Genomic DNA, 20,393 nt, shown 5'->3' with positions numbered 1-20,393 from the left:
GAGTGGCTGATTAGAATTAACCTCTTCAGAAAATAAAGTCTAAAAATATGACCTAACTAATGCCATGTAAATTGCTTCACTTGATGATATTTGAAGCCATATAAAGTTGGGATGCCTTTTTAGGAAAGGTGTGCCATGGTTAACCGTGTGGAACCCAGAGGAAAGAACTCCCTTCAAATCCAGATAGGACTGTGAGCTGAAACTGTCTAGCTTAGTCTTAAGGTGCTAAATGATAGAATTTGTAAGGACAACCAAATATTAAAGAAACCAAAAATGTCAAAACAATCAAAAACGATCACTGGTACGGATTCCATCATTTATTGCAGCACACCACAAAAAGGGTGTGGGAATAAAATCTTTTCTGATCCTTCAGAACTTTCCTTCATGATTTAGGCACTTACTAAATTACTAAAACTCTTTGAAGGGATTGTCTTAAATGTCACCTCCTCCAGGAAGTCTCCCACGACTTAGACGCCCTTCCAATGTGCTCCCTTGGAAACTCGTTTACCCCAGTTATAACATGTCTCAACCTGAACTGTCTTGTCTTTTCATTAGGTGACCTACCCCACTAAACTGTGATATCTTTGGGGCCAAAAACAGTTCCATACTCTTTCATCGCTGGGCTCTCAATCTCCACTTCCTGAACACCGTCATTGGTTAACACTCAAAATATTTCTTGCTTTCATGTGAATGCTATAATTTCACCTTTAGTCCTTTTTATAGTACTTCTTACCACCCACCTCCTCCTGTTCAATCTTTACATTAGCACTTTCCAGTTTTATATATTCCATTTAGTTTTGCCAATGGAATTAAAGAAACATTCTCTTTTTGCATCTATCTACTCCAGAGTCCTTTCCCTGATCGCACCTTAATATCTTCAACTACCTCTTGAAAAATTTTCTAATTGCCTAGGAAGTCACTTTTCCCATTTAATTTACTCAACTATTTTCCCTTTTTTATATTTTCCAAGACCTCTAGAAAAATAATTACCAGATTTTCTGTTGTGGCTATTCCCCACATACCTCCACCCCCTCCTCCTTCCTCAGATTGTAGTTGTCAAAAATAGCAGGACTGTACTTCTGAACATTTATATGGTGCTATGTAGACTTAAACAAATCTCATTCCTCAAACTGCATAAATAAACTCCCTTTTGCCTTCAACTCATTCAGAAAGACTTCCCTCTGGAAATCTGGGCCTCCCTTCGGAATGGTGCTAGACTCCTGACTCCTGCAGCCCTCTGGAAGGAAAGGACCCACTCTTCCACAGGATGGAGACCTCAGGGTCAGGAGTTGGTGTGGGTCCACTTGCTCTTTAGAGCCACCAACAGACTAACACTTTGCCAGCCTCTCCTCCTTCTAGGCTCATGAGCTCTGACTAAACGTCCTTCCTCTGCATCTCATCTCTCAGTCCTATGGCCAACCCACTTAACACACCTGCTTTCCACTTGCTTGACCTCCTCATCCCTAATATTCTCTTTCACTCATTTCAGCCACCCACATTCTGGATTCCACCTTGGACTCACCCATCCCCTAGGACTGCTTCCCTTGCAACTTCCCAGCCATCCTGCTTCCTGGGCCTCCTGCCCTGACCTCAGAGAGCATGGCAATCCTTCATTCCACCCATTTCTCCCAGTTGGTTGCCATCCTGGCCTCTCTTCCTTCTCTGCCCAGACTGGATTCCGTAGCTGATCTCCAGAATTGCCCTATTTACCAGAACCCTCAGTTCCCTGCCGGCAAATCTTTGGCTGGACTTCCTGACACCAACTCACTACCTGGATGGCCTTCTATTTCTCCTGACCCCACTCGCTGGCTACCAGGCCCTAGACCTTTGCTTAGGCCTCCTGCAGTCTCAACCGAACCTCTTCCTAAGTGCTGGCTCCATTCATCCAATCCTGGTTTGGCTTCCTCCATTCCCTTCCAAGCTCCCATTCTGAATGAATGAAATGAAAACCTTGTATTTCTATCATAATTTAGTACTTTAAAAAATGCTTTTGGATATTTATGTTGTTGTATTCACAAGACAACCTCTTATGGGGTGGAAGCTCAAGAATACTGCAGCCAAAGAAGAACTAAATAGACATTTATCCAAAAGACATACAGATGGCCAACAGGCACAAGAAAAGATGCTCAACATTGCTAATTATTAGAGAAGTGCAAGTCAAAACTACAATGACGCATCACCTCACACCAGTCAGAATGGCCATCATCAAAAAGCCTACAAATAATAAATGCTGGAGAGGGTGTGGAGAAAAGGGAACCCTCCTACACTGTGGGTGGGAATGTAAATTAGTGTAAATCAGCCACTATGGAGAACAGTATGGAGGTTCCTTAAAAAGTTAAAAATAGGGACTTCCCAGGTGGCACAGTGGTTAAGAATCCGCCTGCCAATGCAGGGGACATGGGTTTGAGCCCTGCTCTGGGAAGATCCCACATGCCACAGAGCAACGAAGCCCATGCACCACAACTACTGAAGTCCACGTGCCTAGAACCCGTGCTCCGTAACAAGAGAAGCCACCGCAATGAGAAGTCCGCACACTGCAATGAAGAGTAGCCCCCGCTCGCCACAACTAGAGAAAGCCTGCGCGCAGCAACGGAGACCCAACACAGCCAAAAAAAAAAAAAGGTTAAAAATATGGTAACCATATGATCCAGTAATCCCACTCCTGGGCATATATCCGAAAAAGACAAAAACTCTAATTTGAAAAGATACGTGCACCCCAATGTTCATAGCATCACTATTCACAATAGCCAAGATATGGAAGCAACCTAAGTGCCCATCGACAGAGGAATGGGTAAAGAAGACGTGGTGTACATATATATACACAATGGAATACTACTCAGCCATAAAAAAATAATGCCATTTGCAGCAATATGGACGGACCTAGAGATTATCATACTAAGTGAAGTAAGTCAGAAAGAGAAAGACAAATACCATATGATATCACTTATATGTGGAATCTAAAAAACAATACAAATGAACTTATTTACAAAACAGAGCCAGGCTCACAGACATAGAAAACAAAATTATGGTTACCAAAGGGGAAAGTGGGGGGAGAGATAAGTTAGGAGTATGGGATCAACAGATACACACTACTATATATAAAATAGGTAAATAGAAAGAATTTACTGTATAGCATAGTTTCAGGTGTACAGGAAAGTGATTCGGATATCCAAATCACTTTCCTGTATACCTGAAACTAACACAATATTGTAAATCAACTATATGTCGATACTATTTAAAAAAAAGAAAAAAGAGGGCTTCCCTGGTGGCGCAGTGGTTAGGGGTCCGCCTGCTGATCACCCAAAAAAAAAAAAAAAAAAAAAAAAAAGAAAAAAGAATATTGCAGCCAAAAAAGATATTAAGGGTCATGGAGGTTATGTGGCTTACTCAAGCTCTCACAGTCCCCAAAGAGTAAAATTGATTTCCCATCATAATAATCAGAATATATTTTCTTTCAGGCCATCTGAGACACCTATGCTATGCCCAATTATTCAACATGCTAGTTGTGGGGATGATGTATTAATCAAAAAGAGAGACAAAGGGGTAAAACTGCGAAGGCAGAGGTCACCTCAGGATCAATTTTCTATATGCAATCATCCCAGAAGCAAACATTTAGGTTGCAACTGCTGGCTCAGAGAAAGAAATGAAGCCAGCCAATCGAAGAGATACTCCATGCTGGCCAAGCTGCTTTGTGCCCTCTGTGCGGGCTCCCGCAAACAAAACCCAACCAACAGGGCTTCCCTGGTGGCGCAGTGGTTCAGAGTCCGCCTGCCGGTGCATGGGACACGGGTTCGTGCCCCGGTCCGGGAAGATCCCACATGCCACGGAGCGGCTGGGTCCGTGAGCCATGGCCACTGAGCCTGCGCGTCCGGAGCCTGTTTTCCGCAACGGGAGAGGCCACAACAGTGAGAGGCCCGCGTACCGCAAAAAAAAAAAAAAAGAAAGAAAGAAAACCCAACCAACAAAGAGGAATCATAGCACTGGAAGAGCAGCTGAGCCTGGCAATGATGAATCAGGGTGGAGAAGAGAAGAGCAGTTTGGAACTTGCTATGGGGGACTCCTTTCATGCATCATTAGTGCACAATGGAGGAAAAGACTGCTGTGGCATGCTCACTTCTGAACCAAATAACAATAAAATAAAACAGACTGTTTCCCTCCCCTTCCTCTGCCATCTAGACATTTGCCATGTAATAAAGAACATAAATACAATCAGGTACAAATCCTAATGGATCTACAGATAACAATAATATTAAACAAAGACCCAAATTAAATCTTTAAAAATTTTTTGTGAAACGTGTGAAAAAAACCAAATCTTTCAACTTCTTGGATAAAAACTGTCCTATTATATCTGTATTTGTACCTATCCCTAATAAAACTAATATTGTTATTTGTCCTAGGACTGCCTTCCCACAACAAAAATATAAATATTTAGCAAAATAATCATTTACCTTATAGTAGATCAAAAAAAGATCATCCAGTTTCCCATGCAAATCACCTGGAAATGAAATGAAAAATCGCTATTCAGTAGGAACAAGAATTTAAAAACTGAAAAGACAAAAACTCTAATTTGAAAAGATACGTAACAGAATTTAAAAACTGAAATACTACTGATATACTCCAAGCGTTTTCAGGACATCAGGTTTTTACCCTATGATGATATTAATTCAACAATTTGTTTCCATAGCACTCTATGGAAACTTTGTCCCCTTTCCTATAGGGGACAGCATCCGATGTGGCAATTACCTACTCACTCCTGCCATTTATGGGCCTCCCTTCGGGATGGGCCTCTGTGCCAAGTGCTCTGTGCCACTCTGTGCCAAGTGCTAGACTAAGGGTTTCTGTGAATTGTCTTGTTCAATCCTTACAACCACTCTATGAGATGGGTATTGTTTTCATCATACTCATTTTACGAATGAGGCTCGGAGTAGTTAAGTAACTTATGCAAAGTTGCCCAGCTACCAAGTAGCAGAGCTGGAATTCAAACTCAACTTTATTTCTCTTCAAAAGTGAAGCTCTGGGCTTCCCTGGTGGCACAGCAGTTGAGAGTCCGCCTGCCGATGCAGGGGACACGGGTTCGTGCCCCAGTCCGGGAGGATCCCACGTGCCGCGGAGCGGCTGGGCCCGTGAGCCGTGGCCACTGGGCGGGCGCGTCCGGACCCTGTGCTCCGCAATGGGAGAGGCCACAACAGTGAGAGGCCCGCGTACCACAAAAAAAAAACCACACACACAAAAAACGGAAGCTCTTAGTGATTGTTCTGTACTACCTACACTGTAAGCTCTAGGAGAACAGCAGTATCATCTATATTGGCGTTAAACCCCAAATGCCTCCCATAGTACCTGCTGCATAGTAGGCACTCAATAATTAAGTTTAATTTCTAAATGCAAAGGTTTTTAAAGCCACATTTTCAAAAATATGCTCCAGCAGTAGCATCTGAAACTTAAAAATTTTGAGTAGATAGTTGACATTCTCTTGATGAGACTATTAGAGAAAACAAAAATGAAAGCATGGCTTTATAAAACTCAGCCAACTAAGGGAAAACATATAAATAGATGAAGCCATTAATTTAAAAACAAGAGTAAATATGTGAGTATTCAAAAGCCCTATTTGGATAACTATTTCTAGGTAAATATTTGACTTTCATAACCTCTGATCATAAATTTTTATTCCTTGTATCCAACTTAATTACCAAATATAATTTAATTCAGGAATACTTTTCCTCAGTTTGCTTAAAATGCTACAACCAAACTTAACCAAATATATACAAGAGATGACTCCAATTATAATGGGAATAATAAAATTAAAATCCTACATCACCAGCACTTATTTATAAAATGACTACAATATTAAGAGCATATTAATACTATCGTATACTTAAACCTCATTGCTCTCACTCCAAATCTAAAGAAATAAAAATGGAAGGACTTTAGTTATCAGTTAAATATATTTTTTAAATTATTTTGTTTTCCTAATTTTCTTCAGGATACTCCAATAAAGATGGTTAAAAAAAAAAAAACAACAACTTTAGCTAAGAAAATATGAGCTCATTCACTCAGCAGCTACATTATGCTGCTTTAAAGGAGAGGCACCAATGTACACCATTGAGAATAAAGGTGCCTTTCGGGCTGACACAGCAGAGGCATGTATATGTTTGCCAAATCTGTGTGTGGTTAGTGCTTCTGAGGCCACATCAGAAAAATATGAGTTCTGATGGCAGGGAGGAATTTCTGAGAGGGAGACAAGCATAATAATAAAAATGCTGTGAGTCAGGTATTCTGTAGAATTTGTTTAATTGGGAGCTTTAGAATATCTGCAATGCCTTAATGGACAAAGTATTTCACTTCATATCAATAAAACAAGCTACTATTAGCAGCTTTGGTTCCAGTTAAAAAAAAGCAAAAAACAAAAAACCCCAAAGATTTGGGTAGTCAGAACTGTTGCAGCTGGTATGCTAATAAATGAATTGGTTTCAGCATACTAAGAGTTGAGGCTATACAAATATTTTTATTTTCATTTTTTTCATAAGCTGCCTTATTATTTTTTAATTAATTAATTAATTAGACTGCTCCAGGTCTTAGCTGCGGCACGTGGGATCTTCGTTGCCGCGTGTGGGATCTTCCTTGCAGCATGCAGGGTCTCTAGTTGCGGCATGCAAACTCTTAGTTGAGGCATGTGGAACCTAGTTCCCTGACCAGGGATCAAACCTGGGCCCCCTGCATTGGGAGCACTTAGCCACTGGACCACCAGGGAACTCCCTAAAAATATTTTTAACTTCTAGTTGGACAGCAAGAGATAAAACTCAATGTGTCATGGAAAGGCAGCCACAGAAAGATATTTCCACTGCGTACAAAAACCTAAGTGCATAACTGGTTATCATTTATAACATAAACTAAAACACCTACTATATTTCATGCACGTTGAGAAATGTGTAGCATGTTTAGATGTGCATGTAAAAAAATGCATCTGGAAATTAAAATAATGGTAAAGGTTCATCATAATTTCTCCCCCTTTCCTAATCCTGTCTTAAACAGAGGATGTTTATGAAAATATGGCCCTGATTTTAAATTTTATTTTAAATGATGACCAAATTTTTCTAAGTTCAATGGGGCTATTAAAGACAGAAAATAATAATTCCTATGCTATGGGAACCTATGGGCCTTGGTTTTTCCTTCTATCAATGGTGCTACATGGAAAAAGTCTGGAAATAAATGCCCTGCCAAGATGTGGGTATCTTTAAAATAATGGAACTGTCCAATCAATCCATTCCCTAGTCCTTGTCTCACGATGGAAAATGAAACATCAGTCAGAGCAGTGCATGATGGGAGTTGGGATAGCAGATACGGAGTTGGCTCTAACCTGGGATGCAGAAGATCTGATTTTTAATTCTGACTCTGCCACTAACCAGCTGAGTAAGCTGAGGTGGAGAGAGGGCGACAAGTTACTACATAGAAATGCATGGAAGGCAATACACTTTTCTCTCTGGGCCTCAATTTCATCCGTAAGAGCAAGGGATAGACTAGATCCAGGACTTACATGCCCTCTAATTAACTCATGTCTTCTTCCAGATCCTCTTATGCAAAGCTAAGTCTCCAATGGCAACTGGAGGTATACTGGAAACATATGGGAGCAGATCACACTCCCTGTTTGGCCTATTATATACACTCTGAGAGCAAACCTTGCCTTGGCTCCAGAGGCTTCATGGGTTGGCATCGCTTCCTGAGCCTCATGACCCAAACTTCTTTATCTCCATGAAAAGTAAGTGCTGATGAGGCCTTGAATAAAAGGTCCCCACTGCTGAGATGCATCATCTGGAAGGCAGAGACGTGGTGGCCTGATTCGGTTGGAATTGAACCATTAAGGACTCTTCAAAAGCCTGAGTCAGGACATGTCAAGGAGCATGTACTGCTACATCAAGTCCCTGTCACCACTATCAGATGCTAGAATGGAAATAGTTTAATTAGATTGTCAAATCCATTCTACCTGCCAGAGTAAAAGAAACATGGGCTAAAAATTGATTTGGAAAATAACAATCACTGTTTTGTAACCTAAAGGCTTAATTAGAAGTTAAGGGAATTGCTGTTCCTTCCACGCACTCCATTCTCAGACAGTTGCAAGCACGCTGAGCACCAACTGTGTTGAATTTCAATGTGTACTGCTTCTTGAAGCAATATCCTGTCAGACTGGCCTATATGATAACAAAATCTCAGCTCTTGTTATTTAGAAGAACAAGGAACAGATTTCTGGGACATTCCCACTCTTCTAAAAGCTGCAGAGACCAGTTGGAAAAATCTAAAACAGCAGCCGAGGGCAGAGAAGAATTTAGTCTCCACCCTGCTTTTTTCTCTTCCCAGCATAAGTGGCATGCAGAGGCCCACCTAGAAAAAGCTACATTGAACAAAGATAATGAGAGCCAGAGGGAGGGCAAAGAATACTTATTCCACCCATGGGTGATTTTCTGTATTAAAATGCTGCCTGCCTTTATAAAAAGCTATGAGTTCTTTAATTTCTCACATAATTAATTCCTGCCAGCTGGTATGCAAAATAAAGACAAGATAGGAAACAGTACTATCATGATAGAAAACTCTATATTAACACTTTTCCCTTAACACAGTCCAATTTACACAGTTTTCAAGTTAGGCCAATGATGTAGAACCAAGAGGCTCCTAAATATTAATTTGGCAACACTGCTCTGAAACTTACCACAGATTGTTATCTCTTTGGAGGGAGAAGTTTTTATGTGAGTGAAATTCGGCATTTGCTGCAGGAGCTTCTTGGTTTCAAATAGCACCTCTAAGACATAATAAGCATGAAGTATCTGTGAGGGCGAAGGAGAGGAAATAGATATAATGAACTAGGAGAAAAGGCATGAGTGTGTAGAAAGCAATATAGGTGGAACATATGAGCACGTTTCAGGTAGCTGTAGTTCACGACAACCTCTAAATTATTTTTAAATAGATTATCCTAGCACAGTATCTGGCACATAATAAGCCCTCACTAGAGATGTGTAAGTTGAATGAATGAATGGTTCCTAGGACGTCTATATTCTCATGTTCTTAATTGACATCACCCATTCACAGAACATTTCTTATTATTCTTGGTCCTTAGAGCCCAAGAGAGGTGACAAGAAAAAAAGGAGACTCCCTTGCCCTAAGGAAATGTGCAGGCAAAAAAGTAAAGAAAAGAGAAGGAGGGAAAAGAGAGAGAAGTAGAAAGGGAGAAGCAGAGAGATTGTTCAAGAGGAGCTGCTTTGCATTTGCTTGCGACCTCCTGCCCTGGGGCTGGGAATTAGATGGGGGTGCTGGGTTAGGAGGTCTCACAAGGTAGCCAGACAGGGCCCAAGGGACTCCTGAGCCAGGTGTCCTAGGTGTGGCTCAATATTTGGTGCACAGACATGAGTTTACAGGACAGCAAGCACACTTATATACAAGTGTAAGTATAGAACATATTGCCAATTCAAATAAACCATTCAGATTAGCTCCTATTATGACTATTCATCCCTTGATCTCCTCCAGTTACAGTGTTGATGACAGCATTGTTTTGGACAGATTTACTGGGTTTTCTCTTCCAGGCTTTTCTGTTTGTTTGTTTTTAAATAGAGTGTGTTGTTCTCTCTTTTTTTAAATTATGAACTATTCCAAATACATAATTCAAAAAGTGATGTAGCTGATACAAATTTAACAGATGCTAACACCACTTTCTAGTCAGGAGTGTCTGTGCCTGTACTGTCCAATGCAGTAGACACTGGTCACCTGGGGCTATTGACCACTTGAAATGGGGTCAGTCAAAATTGAGATGTCATGTAAGCACAAAATACGCATGGGATTTTAAAGACAGTACGAAAAAAAAAAGTAAAACATCTCATTAAAAACTTTTAATATGATTACATATTAAAATGATAATTTTATATGTTGGAGTAAATAAAATACATTATTAAAATTAATTTCACTTGTTTCTTTTTGCCTTTATAATGTTGACTACTAGAAGATTTTAAATTATGTATGTGGATCACATTATATTCCTATTGGACAGCATTGGTTTAGATTATTGGAGGCTGAGAGAGAGGTCATATCTACATATTGTTCAGATAACGCTTTGAGCACGGGATTCAGGACAGATGGAACCCTTTGGAACAATCCTAACTCGTGGTGTCCTGAAATTTCCATTTCCACTTCTTATTAAAATAATGAAATTATTTTCCATTTCCACTTCCTATTAAAATTATTTAATCATGAAATTCTCCAAACTTATTTTTTTAAAAAAAAACCAGGAAGCAGGATTGGAAGCAATGTGAGAATTAGGAGGAAAGAGAAGGTCCCCTGGATGTTAATTAGTGGGGAGCAACCCACATTTCCTGTCTCTCCAAACCTAATGGATTGCTAAGGATTTTCCCCACAAAAGCATTCTAAATCGGTGAGTCAAATCTTTAGCCAGATTTTAAAGGAACAGGCAAAACACTCTGATAGCATGATTTATTTTAATTTCCATATTTAATTTATTGATTCCCAAAACTGGCTTCAGTGTTACCTTAAGTTGCCACTGTAGACTTTCTGGACCATTTGTAGTGCTAATCAGAGTAATTACTGTCTGAAAAGGCAGTTGTTTTATTAAGTTAAATTAACAAATAATCATTGAGGATATATTGCAACAACAGAAAATCCCTATTATGAAAATGTTTTTTCTGGGTCCTTTTTCAATTGGTTAAAATCACTTTGGTATTATTAGTCCCTACAAAGCCAGTCTACTTCTCTTTAAGTAGCATTATAATCATGTTTATAGCAATATTAAATACTCAAAAGAGTTAACTCAGAAGTTGATTTCTATGTTTACAAATATATTCAGATTAAATGGCAACTTGAATAAAATACTCACATTCTTTTAAAGGCACTGAGGGAGGAAAATATTACTTTGAAAGGATTTTCTTTTTAAAACAGTAACTAGTTTTTAAATGAAAAAAAACCCCCACATTTCTAAAGTTGAAATAAAAAATTAAACAGCAAAAAGGAGTATAATAATGAAAAGAAATTTTCCTTCTTCCCCAGACTTCAGTCTCCTTTCCCTATTCCCCAAAACAGCCACTGTTAAGAGTATCTTGAGTGTCTTTCCAAAAAATATTCTATGCACTTGCAAGCATATAAAAATCAATATAACCAGGCTTCCCTGGTGGCACAGTGGTTAGGAATCCACCTGCCAATGCAGGGGACACGGGTTCAAGCCCTGGTCTGGGAAGATCCCACATGCCGCGGAGCAGCTAAGCCCGTGTGCCACAACTACTGAGTCTGTGCTCTAGAGCCTGTGAGCCACAACTACTGAAGCCTGCACGCCACAACTACTGAAGCCCTCGCGCCCAGAGCCCATGCTCCACAACAAGAGAAGCCATTGCAATGAGAAGCCCGCGCACCGCAACGAAGAGTAACCCCTACTCGCCGCAACTAGAGAAAGCCCGCACGCAGCAATGAAGACCCAACGCAGCCAAAAATAATAAATAAATAAAATCAATATAACCACATATGAATATGCAAACACGTGTATAGGTGCATAATCCCTTAAATAAAATGTGGTATATTCACACAAAGGAATATTATTCGACCAAAAATAGGAATGAGGTACTGACTGATACATGCTACAACATGAATGAACCTTGAAAGCATTATACCAAGCAGAAGCCACCAGACACAAAAGGCACATATTATATGATTCCATTTACATAAAATGCACAGATTAGGCAAATCTGTAGAGACAGAAAGTAAACTAGTGGTTGCCAGGGGCTAGGGAGAAGAGGGAATGAGGTACAGGGTTTTGTTTTGAAGATGATAAAAATGTTCTGGAATTAGATAGTGGTGATGGCTGCACCACATTGTGAATATACTAAAAACCAATGAATCATACACTTTATTTAAAATGGTTAAAACAATCAATTTTATGTGATGTGAATTTTATCTCAATTTTTAAAAATCAAAATATATAATGCTTATTAATTTTGTTAACAAATGGGAGCACATTGTACACTATGTTGAACCTTTTATTCTTCCCTTAGCATCATATATTTTTCATTTTTATAAAATTGAAATTGTCTATCTTTTCTATTATAGCTCCTTGAATTTTTGCCATAGCTTTTATGTCCTTGAGCATATTAAGCATATTTATTTTCAACTCTGAGTCTGATAATGCCATTAACGAAAAACTCTATAGGTTTGTTTCCATTGTTTGCTGTTTGCCTCAGTTTTCTTTTGTGAATCTTGCATCCTCCTGTGCCTGGTTAACATTCGTGTTAAGTTCTGGATACTGTATATGAAAACTTGAAGAAATCATTTAAGGCCCTATTTTCTTACAGAGAGGGTTGAAATTTTCTCTTGGCAGGTGGCTAGGAGCACTAGCTGTCTAGGATGATATCAATTCAATTTCAGGAATTAAATGATTCAAAATTTTGCTTCAGTCCCTACAGAGCCAGTACTTCTCATTCACTCTTACTCCTAGGGTACACCCTTAAGGTCCTAACCTGAGAATGAGGGTTCTGGGGTGATGTCAGAAAATAATGAAGTAGGTAGTTCCAAGATCCCATCCCTCTGCAGAAACACTGAAAAATCAAGCCAAAAAACCAGATCAAACAAACAAAAAAACCTGTCAGACCCAACTTTGTCAGAACTCTGGAAGATAGTCAAAGCTCACAGCAACCAATGCTGAATTAAGAAAGAGGCAACTTAAAAATGGCACAGTGCAAGCAGAAAGAAAAGGCTAAGATGGATTTGTAAACAGCCAGGCTAAGCAGTAAAGGAGTGTACCAACACAGAGCCAATCTGCAAAGACTAGATTTTCCTTGCTTCCCTTGCCTTCCCTTCTGTTCCCTTCCCTTCTTTCTTTCCCTCTCCCTCTTTCTTCCCCCTCCCTCTTTCTTTCCCTCTTTCCTCCTCCCTTCCTCCTCCTCCTCCTCTCTCTTTCTTTCTTTCTTTCTTAATGGCTCTTGGTGTTCAAGAAAATCTCTTTCGAAGCACTAGGTGAACACAGCCTAAAAGAAAAGAAACTTTGGAGATCTCACACCCAACTAGACCTAAGAGACATCTATAGACTACTCCACCCAAAACAGCAGACTACACATTTTTTTACAAGTGCACATGGAACATTCTCTAGGATAGACCAGATGTTAGGCTACAAAACAAGCCTCAATACATTCTAAAAGACTGGAATCATACAAAGTATCTTCTCTGACCACAATGGAATGAAACGAGAAATCAATAACAGAAGGAAAACTGGAAAGTTCACAAATATGTGGAAATTAAACAACATACTCTTGAATATGTTGAAGAAATCACGAGGGAAATTAGAAAATACTTTGAGATGAACAAAAATTAAAACACAACATACCAAAACTTATGGGATACAGTAAAAGCAATGCTCAATGAGCAATGTATGGCTGTAAATGCCTACATTAAGAAAGAAGAAAGATCTCGAATGAAAAGCCTGACTTAATGCTTAACACATTATTGACCAGAGACACATTAATACGTCTTTTGTCATCTGAACATCATTGACCAGAGACATATCAATACGTTTTTAGAGAGTGATACAATTAACATCACCATGCAAAGTTGTTAGAGCTTAAAACTGATCAAGCGTTCATTATATAACTTATGATTGCCATTATCATTCACATTTTGCTCCATTAGGTTTTTGTTCCAACCTTGTGTATATCATAAACGTACAATTTTCAAAAATGACACATTGTGAAATTTTGAGTGAAGAAGAACTGTTCGGTGAATTTTATGCAGAAACTTTCTCTGACTGTCCAAGCAACATGTATACTAGTGTGCAGAAGATGACAGTTCTTCAGAACATAGTTCTGATTCAGACGATGTGAATATAAGACCAACAAAAAGACAAAAAACCTTAGTGATTGATTCTGATATGGAAAGTGAAAATGAAACTCGTGGTGCTGGAGAATGCTCCTTTGCTTCTCCAGAAGAGTGGATAGAAGACAACATTTCACAAAAATTAGAAGACTTTACAGGTGTGTCAGATATAACTACTGAATGTAATAACCTGCAAAGTGTTAGTGAAATAACAGAATTGACTTTCTGGCCAGCCAAAATAAAAATCGCCAGCCACAGGCATTAGTTTCTACAAAAATCCCCCCATCAGTAATGAGTTAAGGAGCTAGAAAAAGAAGAGCAAATTAAACGGAAAGCCAGCAGAAGGAAGAAGATAGGGATTAGAGTGCAGATAAATGAAATAGAGAACAGAAAACCAATAGAATCAACAAAACCAAAAGTTGGTTCTTTGAAAAGAGCTACAAAATTGACAAAATTTTACCTGGACAGGCCAAGAAATAAAAGAGAGAAAGTGCAAATAACTATAATCAGAAATGAAAATGGGGACATTACCACTGACCTCAAAGAAAAAGAAAGAATTATCAGAGGATATTACGAACAACTGTATACTAACAAATTAGATAACTTAGATGAAATGGACAAATTCCTGGAAACACACACATTATCAAAACACTCAAGAAGAAATAGAAAATCTGAACAGATCTAGAACACACAGAGATTGAATCACTAATCACAAACTTCCTAACAAAGAAAAGTGCAAGATCAGACAGCTTCACTGGTGAACTCTATGAAACGTTTAAAGAAGTAACACCAATCCTTCTCAAACTCTTCTAAAAAATAGAAGAGAAGGAAGCAATTCCTAACTCATTTCATGAGGACAGTATTACCTTGATATCAAAGCCAGATAAAGACACCACACAAAAAGAAAATACAGACCAGTATCCCTTACAAATAAAATGCAAAAATCCTTGACAAGATACCAGCAAACCAAATCCAACAGAATTTCTAAAGAATTATATACCATAACCAAGTGGGATTTATTCCAGGAATATAAGAGTGGTTCAACATAAGAAAACTAACCAATGTAATACACAACATTACTATAATGAAGGGAAAAAAACACACAATCATCTCAACTAATGCAGAAAAAGTATTTGACAAATTCCAACACCTTTTCATGATAAAGCCACTCAGAAAACTAGGAATACATGGACACTTCCTCAACTTGATAAACAGCATTTATTAAAAACAAAACAAAACAAAACCATAACTAACATCAAACTCAATGGTGAAAAGATTAAAAGCTCTCTCCCTAAGATCAGGAACAAGAAAAGCATGTCCACTCTCACCACTGCTATTCAACATTATACTGGAAATCCTAGCCAAAGCAGTTAGGCAAGAAAAAGAAATAAAAGGCATCTAAACCAGAAACGAAGAAGTAAAACTCTATTCACAGATGATGTGATCCTGTATATAGAATATCCAAAAGAATACACACACACACACACACACACACACCTATTAGAGCTAATAAATGAATTCAGCAACGTTGCAGAGTAAAAGATCAACCCACAAAAATCAGTTGTGTTTCTATACACCAGCAATGAACAGTTCAAAAGGGAATTAAGAAAGCAATTCGTTTTATAATAGCAACCAAAAGAATAAAATACCTAGGAATAAATTTAAGGTAGTGAAAGACTTGTACACTGAAAAGTATAAAATTATAAAGCATAGCTAAAGGAAATTAAAGAAGATCCAAATAAATGGAAAAACATCCCATGTTCATGGATTAGAAGACTTAATATTGTCAAGAAGACAATACTACCCAAAGCAATCTACAGATTCAGTGCAACCCTACCAAAATCTCAGTGGGCTTTTTTGCATAAATGGAAAAGTCAATCTTCAAATTCATTGCAAGGGACCCTAAATGCCAAAACAATATTGAAAAAGAATAACAAAGTCAAAGGATTGACACTTCCTGATTTCAAAACTTACCACAAAGCTACAGTAATCAAGACAGTGTGGTACTGGCATAAGGATAGACACACACACCAATGGAGAAGAATTGGGACTCCAGAAATAAATCCAGACAGCTATGGCCTATTAATTTTTTACAAAGGAACCAAAACCATTCAATGGGGAAAGAACAGATTCTTCAACAAAAGGTATAGGGACAACTGCATATCCACACGCAAAGAATGAAGTTGGACCCATACCTCATACCGTATAGAGATGTTAACTGAAAATGGCTCATAGAGCTAAATGTCAGAGCTAAAACTATAAAATTCTTAAAAGAAAACATAGGGGTAAACCTTCATGACCTTGGATTTAGCAATGGATTCTTAGATATGATGCCAAAACACAAGCAACGAAAGAAAAAAGGAGATAAGTTGGACGTCATCAAAATTAGAAACTTTTGTGCCTCAAAAGACATTATTAAGAAAGTGACAAGACAACCTACAGAATGGGAGAAAATATTTGCAAATTGTATATCTGATAAGGGACTTGTATCCAGAATATATAAAGAACACTTACAACTCAATAGTAAAAAGACAAATAACCTGATTTTAAAATGGGCAAAGGATCTGAATAGACATTTCTCTAAAGAATGTGTACAAATGGCCAGTAAGCATGAAAAGATGCTCAACATCTTAGCCATTAGGGAAATGCATATGAGAACCACAATTAGATACCACTTTACACACAACTAGGATAGCTATAGTAAAATTAAATTTTTTTTTAAAACATAAAATAACAAGTGTTGGCAAAAAATGTGGAGAAACTGGAACCCTCACCTATTACTAGTGGTAATGTAAAATGGTGCAGCCACTGTGGAAAACAATTTAGCAGTTCCTCAAAATGTTAAACATTGAGTCACCATATGACTCAGCAATTCCACTCCTAGATATAGAAACAACAGAATTGAAAACATATGTTCATATAAAAACTTACACATAAATGTTCATGGCAACATTGCTCATAATAGCCAAAAGGTAGAAAAAATCCAAATGTTCATCCACTGATGAATGGATAAAAATGTGGTATACTCATATAATAGAATATTAGTCAGCCATAAAAATAAAGGAGTGATGAAACATACTATGGCATGAATGAACCTTAAAAACATTATGCTACGGGAAATAAGCCATATGAACATATTACATGATTCCGTTTGTACAAAATATCCAGAAGAGACAAATCCACAGAGACAGAAAGTAGAACAGTGGTTGCCAGGAGTGGGGGAGGAGGGAATAGTAATGGGTACGGCACTTCTTTTGGGGGTGAAGAAAATGTTCTGGAATTAGATATTAGTGATTGTTACACAATCTTGTGAATGTACTAAAAAGCACTGAATCAATCGTACACTTTAAAATGGTGAATTTTATAGTATGTGAATTAAACCTCAGAAAAAGAACAAGGAAATACTGTAAGCCAATAGATAGGAGGTTTCTGTGCACCTGAGATTTGTATTTAATGGGTTAAGCAAAGCAGAGGGTAGCTCTCACTTAATGTGAAGTTTTTCCCCAAGGGAATGCATTTCTGCTGTAGTATTTTCATCTATTCATTCAACAGATAGCACATGTTATGTACAAGAATCAGGACAGTATCTGCTTCTACTTGCCTGTTGTTGCTTGAAGGCCTCAATAAGTAAATCAATATCAGTAAAAGTGAGAGGAAATTGCAGCCGAGGACCACAGTAGGAGTCTGGGACGTCTATCAACACCCAATAGTCCTGTCTATCCTTGTCCTGGATGTTGCTGTCAGAAAGGTGAGTTACTAATTCTGGAAATGGAAACACAGAAAAGGGGGGAAAAAATCTACATTCCCATACTTAAAATGCAATAAATAACTTCTTGAATACCTAGCCCATGTAAGGCACTGTGCTAAGTGTTACGAATACCAAGATAACCCACACATAACCATGAGGAATGATTTGTTCTGAGATCAGTAGGTACATTCACATGAAGCATCATTATCCCTTCCCAGGTGGACATTTTACCAAAGCAGTGAGTTCATCAGCGGGGAGGAGAGGGAGGAGCACAGGGAAAACTGGTCAATCAAGGTATTTTGATGCTCTGAAGCTCTAACTCTACATTTTTTTTTGCCCACTCTAATATCTCAGATTTTTACTAATAGGGCTAGAAACATAACAATGCATTGTATTTGGTTCAAATATCTGTGGCTATTCAGAATCTACAGAAAATTAAATGGCAACATTTAATTTTTCCCTGTTAAACACTTCAAATTTTACTTACGTAATTGATTTGTTTCTCTCGTCACATAAAAACCAATTTTCTGACATGATTTTCTTTTTCTTCTTGGTAACAAACCATAGGCAGAAATTCCCAAAGGACCTCTCTCTTGAAGAGATATTTCTGTGTAACGGATTACCTGCACTGCCCATTTCAGTAGGTGCTGAGACCCAGGATCTCTTTCTTGCTAGACTGCCTATGAAACAGTCAGCCCAAGAAAAGAAATCTGGCCAATTCAGGTGGAGAAAGATGAAAAGTGATACGGTAGATTGATTGCAAAAGTATCCCCAACTCTCTACTCCAACCTCTAGTCATGCTCTTTTTAATGTGATTTTGCAGCCACTCTCATCAAGAGTCTCCTTCCCCAGACCTTGAAGCTGGGTTGGGTTTGTGACTTGAGTTGGACTAAAGAATATGGTGGAAGTGTTATGTACCAGTTCCAAGCCGGCCTCAGGAGGCCTTGTATGCTTCCATGCTCTCTCTTTTGAAACTGTGCCACTACCACAAATCCCAGGCTAGTCTACTGAAAGCTCCAAGACCATGTGAAGCAGAGCTGAGTCACCCAAGCCACGGCCATCCTAGATCAGCCACCCGCCAGCAGACCTGTAAACACGAGGGAACTCCAACCAAGACCCAAAAAACTGCCGAATCAAGTCTGCCAAGATCAGCAGAAGTGCTCAGCTGATCTGTACACTTGTGAGCAAAACGAAATGTTTATTACATGCTACTGAGCTATTATAGTTGTTTAATACACAGTATTATTGCAGTAACAGATAACTGATAGAGAGGACAATGACATACTCTTCAGCTCATTAATACTGAATTGCTACTAAGCTCATTAATTAGAAGTTCTCTAGGGCTTCCCTGGTGGCGCAGTGGTTGAGAATCCGCCTGCCAATGCAGGGGACACGGGTTGAAGCCCTGCCTGGTCTGGGAAGATCCCACATGCGACGGAGCAACTAAGCCTGTGTGCCACAACTACTGAGCCTGCGTGCCACAACTACTGAAACCCGCACGCCTAGAGCCTGTACTCCGCAACGAGAAGCCACTGCAATGAGAAGACTGCACACCACAACGAAGAGTAGTCCCCGCTCACCGCAACTAGAGGAAGCCCGCATGCAGCAACAAAAACCCAATGCAGCCAAAAATAAATAAATAAATGAATAAGAAGTTCTCTATAGGTTTGGAAGGTATGATGTTAGCAGATGTAGATAGAATATGTTGTTTTTCATTATTCAGTTATGCTGAGAGATTACAATTTAAAATTAAACTTGAAATTTTTTTCTAAAGTCATAATATTTGGTAACTTTAAAATGTTTTCTAAATTATTGTGTACTTCAATATTTTTTTGTGGTAATTGACGATGTTTTATAAGAAGTAAAATTTAGGAGTAATAATGTCTATCTTCAGTGTGGTCCAGCAGAGGTTATTTTTCTCATTTGGATTTGGTTTGAGATTTGAGAAAACTTAATTATTTCATTTTACGTTTGAAAACTAGAAATGCAGAGCATCTTGGTAAATTTTATCTCAGGCTCATTTTGCAGGCAGAAAACCCAAAATATTCTACTTGACTATCTTAATGATCATTTCTACTTGGTAGTCTTTCTTAGAATAGCATCTTACTCCAAAAAAACACCTTTCTTCTTCCCAGCTTTACTTACTGAAAAATAAGGCTCCTCTTGGGAAAACAACAACAACAACCAAACAAACAAAACCAAAAACAACCTCAGCAGTTTCACTATATCATCTTTTTTTCTTTAACATCTTTATTGGAGTATAATTGCTTTACAATGGTGTGTTAGTTTCTGCTTTATAACAAAGTGAACCAGCTATACATATACATATATCCCCACATCCCCTCCCTCTTGCATCTCCCTCCCACCCTCCCTATCCCACCCCTCTAGGTGGTCACAAAGCACGGAGCTGATCTCCCTGTGCTATGCAGCTGCTTCCCACTAGCTATCTGTTTTACATTTGGTAGTGTATATATGTCCATGCCTCTCTCTCACTTTGTCCCAGCTTACCCTTCCCCCTCCCCGTGTCCTCAAGTCCATTCTCTAGTAGGTCTGCGTCTTTATTCCCGCACTATATCATCTTATAACTACCTTACTGAGAAATCCCAACTGGTGAGGTATAAACAAGAACTGATTTTCTTTTCCCAATCATTGCCTTCACCAATGTTCTGTCAACTTTCCCCTTCTCATCAACTAACTGACACGTCAAGTCAATTCCACCAGTTCTGGTTATTAAGACTCAGTCTTGGGCTTCCCTGGTGGCGCAGTGGTTGAGAGTCCGCCTGCCGATGCAGGGGACACGGGT

The 20,393-nt window shown here is 38.7% G+C and overlaps 1 protein-coding gene across 1 annotated transcript in view; it reads right to left on the bottom strand.

The window, feature by feature from the left end:
* Nucleotides 1-20,393, bottom strand: part of PPEF1 (protein phosphatase with EF-hand domain 1) — a 109,815-nt gene that overhangs the window by 44,291 nt on the left and 45,131 nt on the right. The window contains exons 5-7 of the mRNA XM_024739360.1: nucleotides 17,444-17,604; nucleotides 8,699-8,813; nucleotides 4,449-4,495 (exon numbers count right to left, since the gene is read on the bottom strand). Coding sequence (XP_024595128.1) covers nucleotides 4,449-4,495; nucleotides 8,699-8,813; nucleotides 17,444-17,604 — 323 coding nt within the window. The remainder of the gene's footprint in view (nucleotides 1-4,448; nucleotides 4,496-8,698; nucleotides 8,814-17,443; nucleotides 17,605-20,393) is intronic.

This window comes from Neophocaena asiaeorientalis, unplaced genomic scaffold, assembly GCF_003031525.2.
Source record: "Neophocaena asiaeorientalis asiaeorientalis breed wild unplaced genomic scaffold, Neophocaena_asiaeorientalis_V1.1 scaffold771, whole genome shotgun sequence".
Lineage (NCBI taxonomy): Eukaryota > Metazoa > Chordata > Mammalia > Artiodactyla > Phocoenidae > Neophocaena > Neophocaena asiaeorientalis.
The sequence above is the reverse complement of the archived record's forward strand: the minus strand, read 5'-3'. Positions and strand labels throughout refer to the sequence as shown.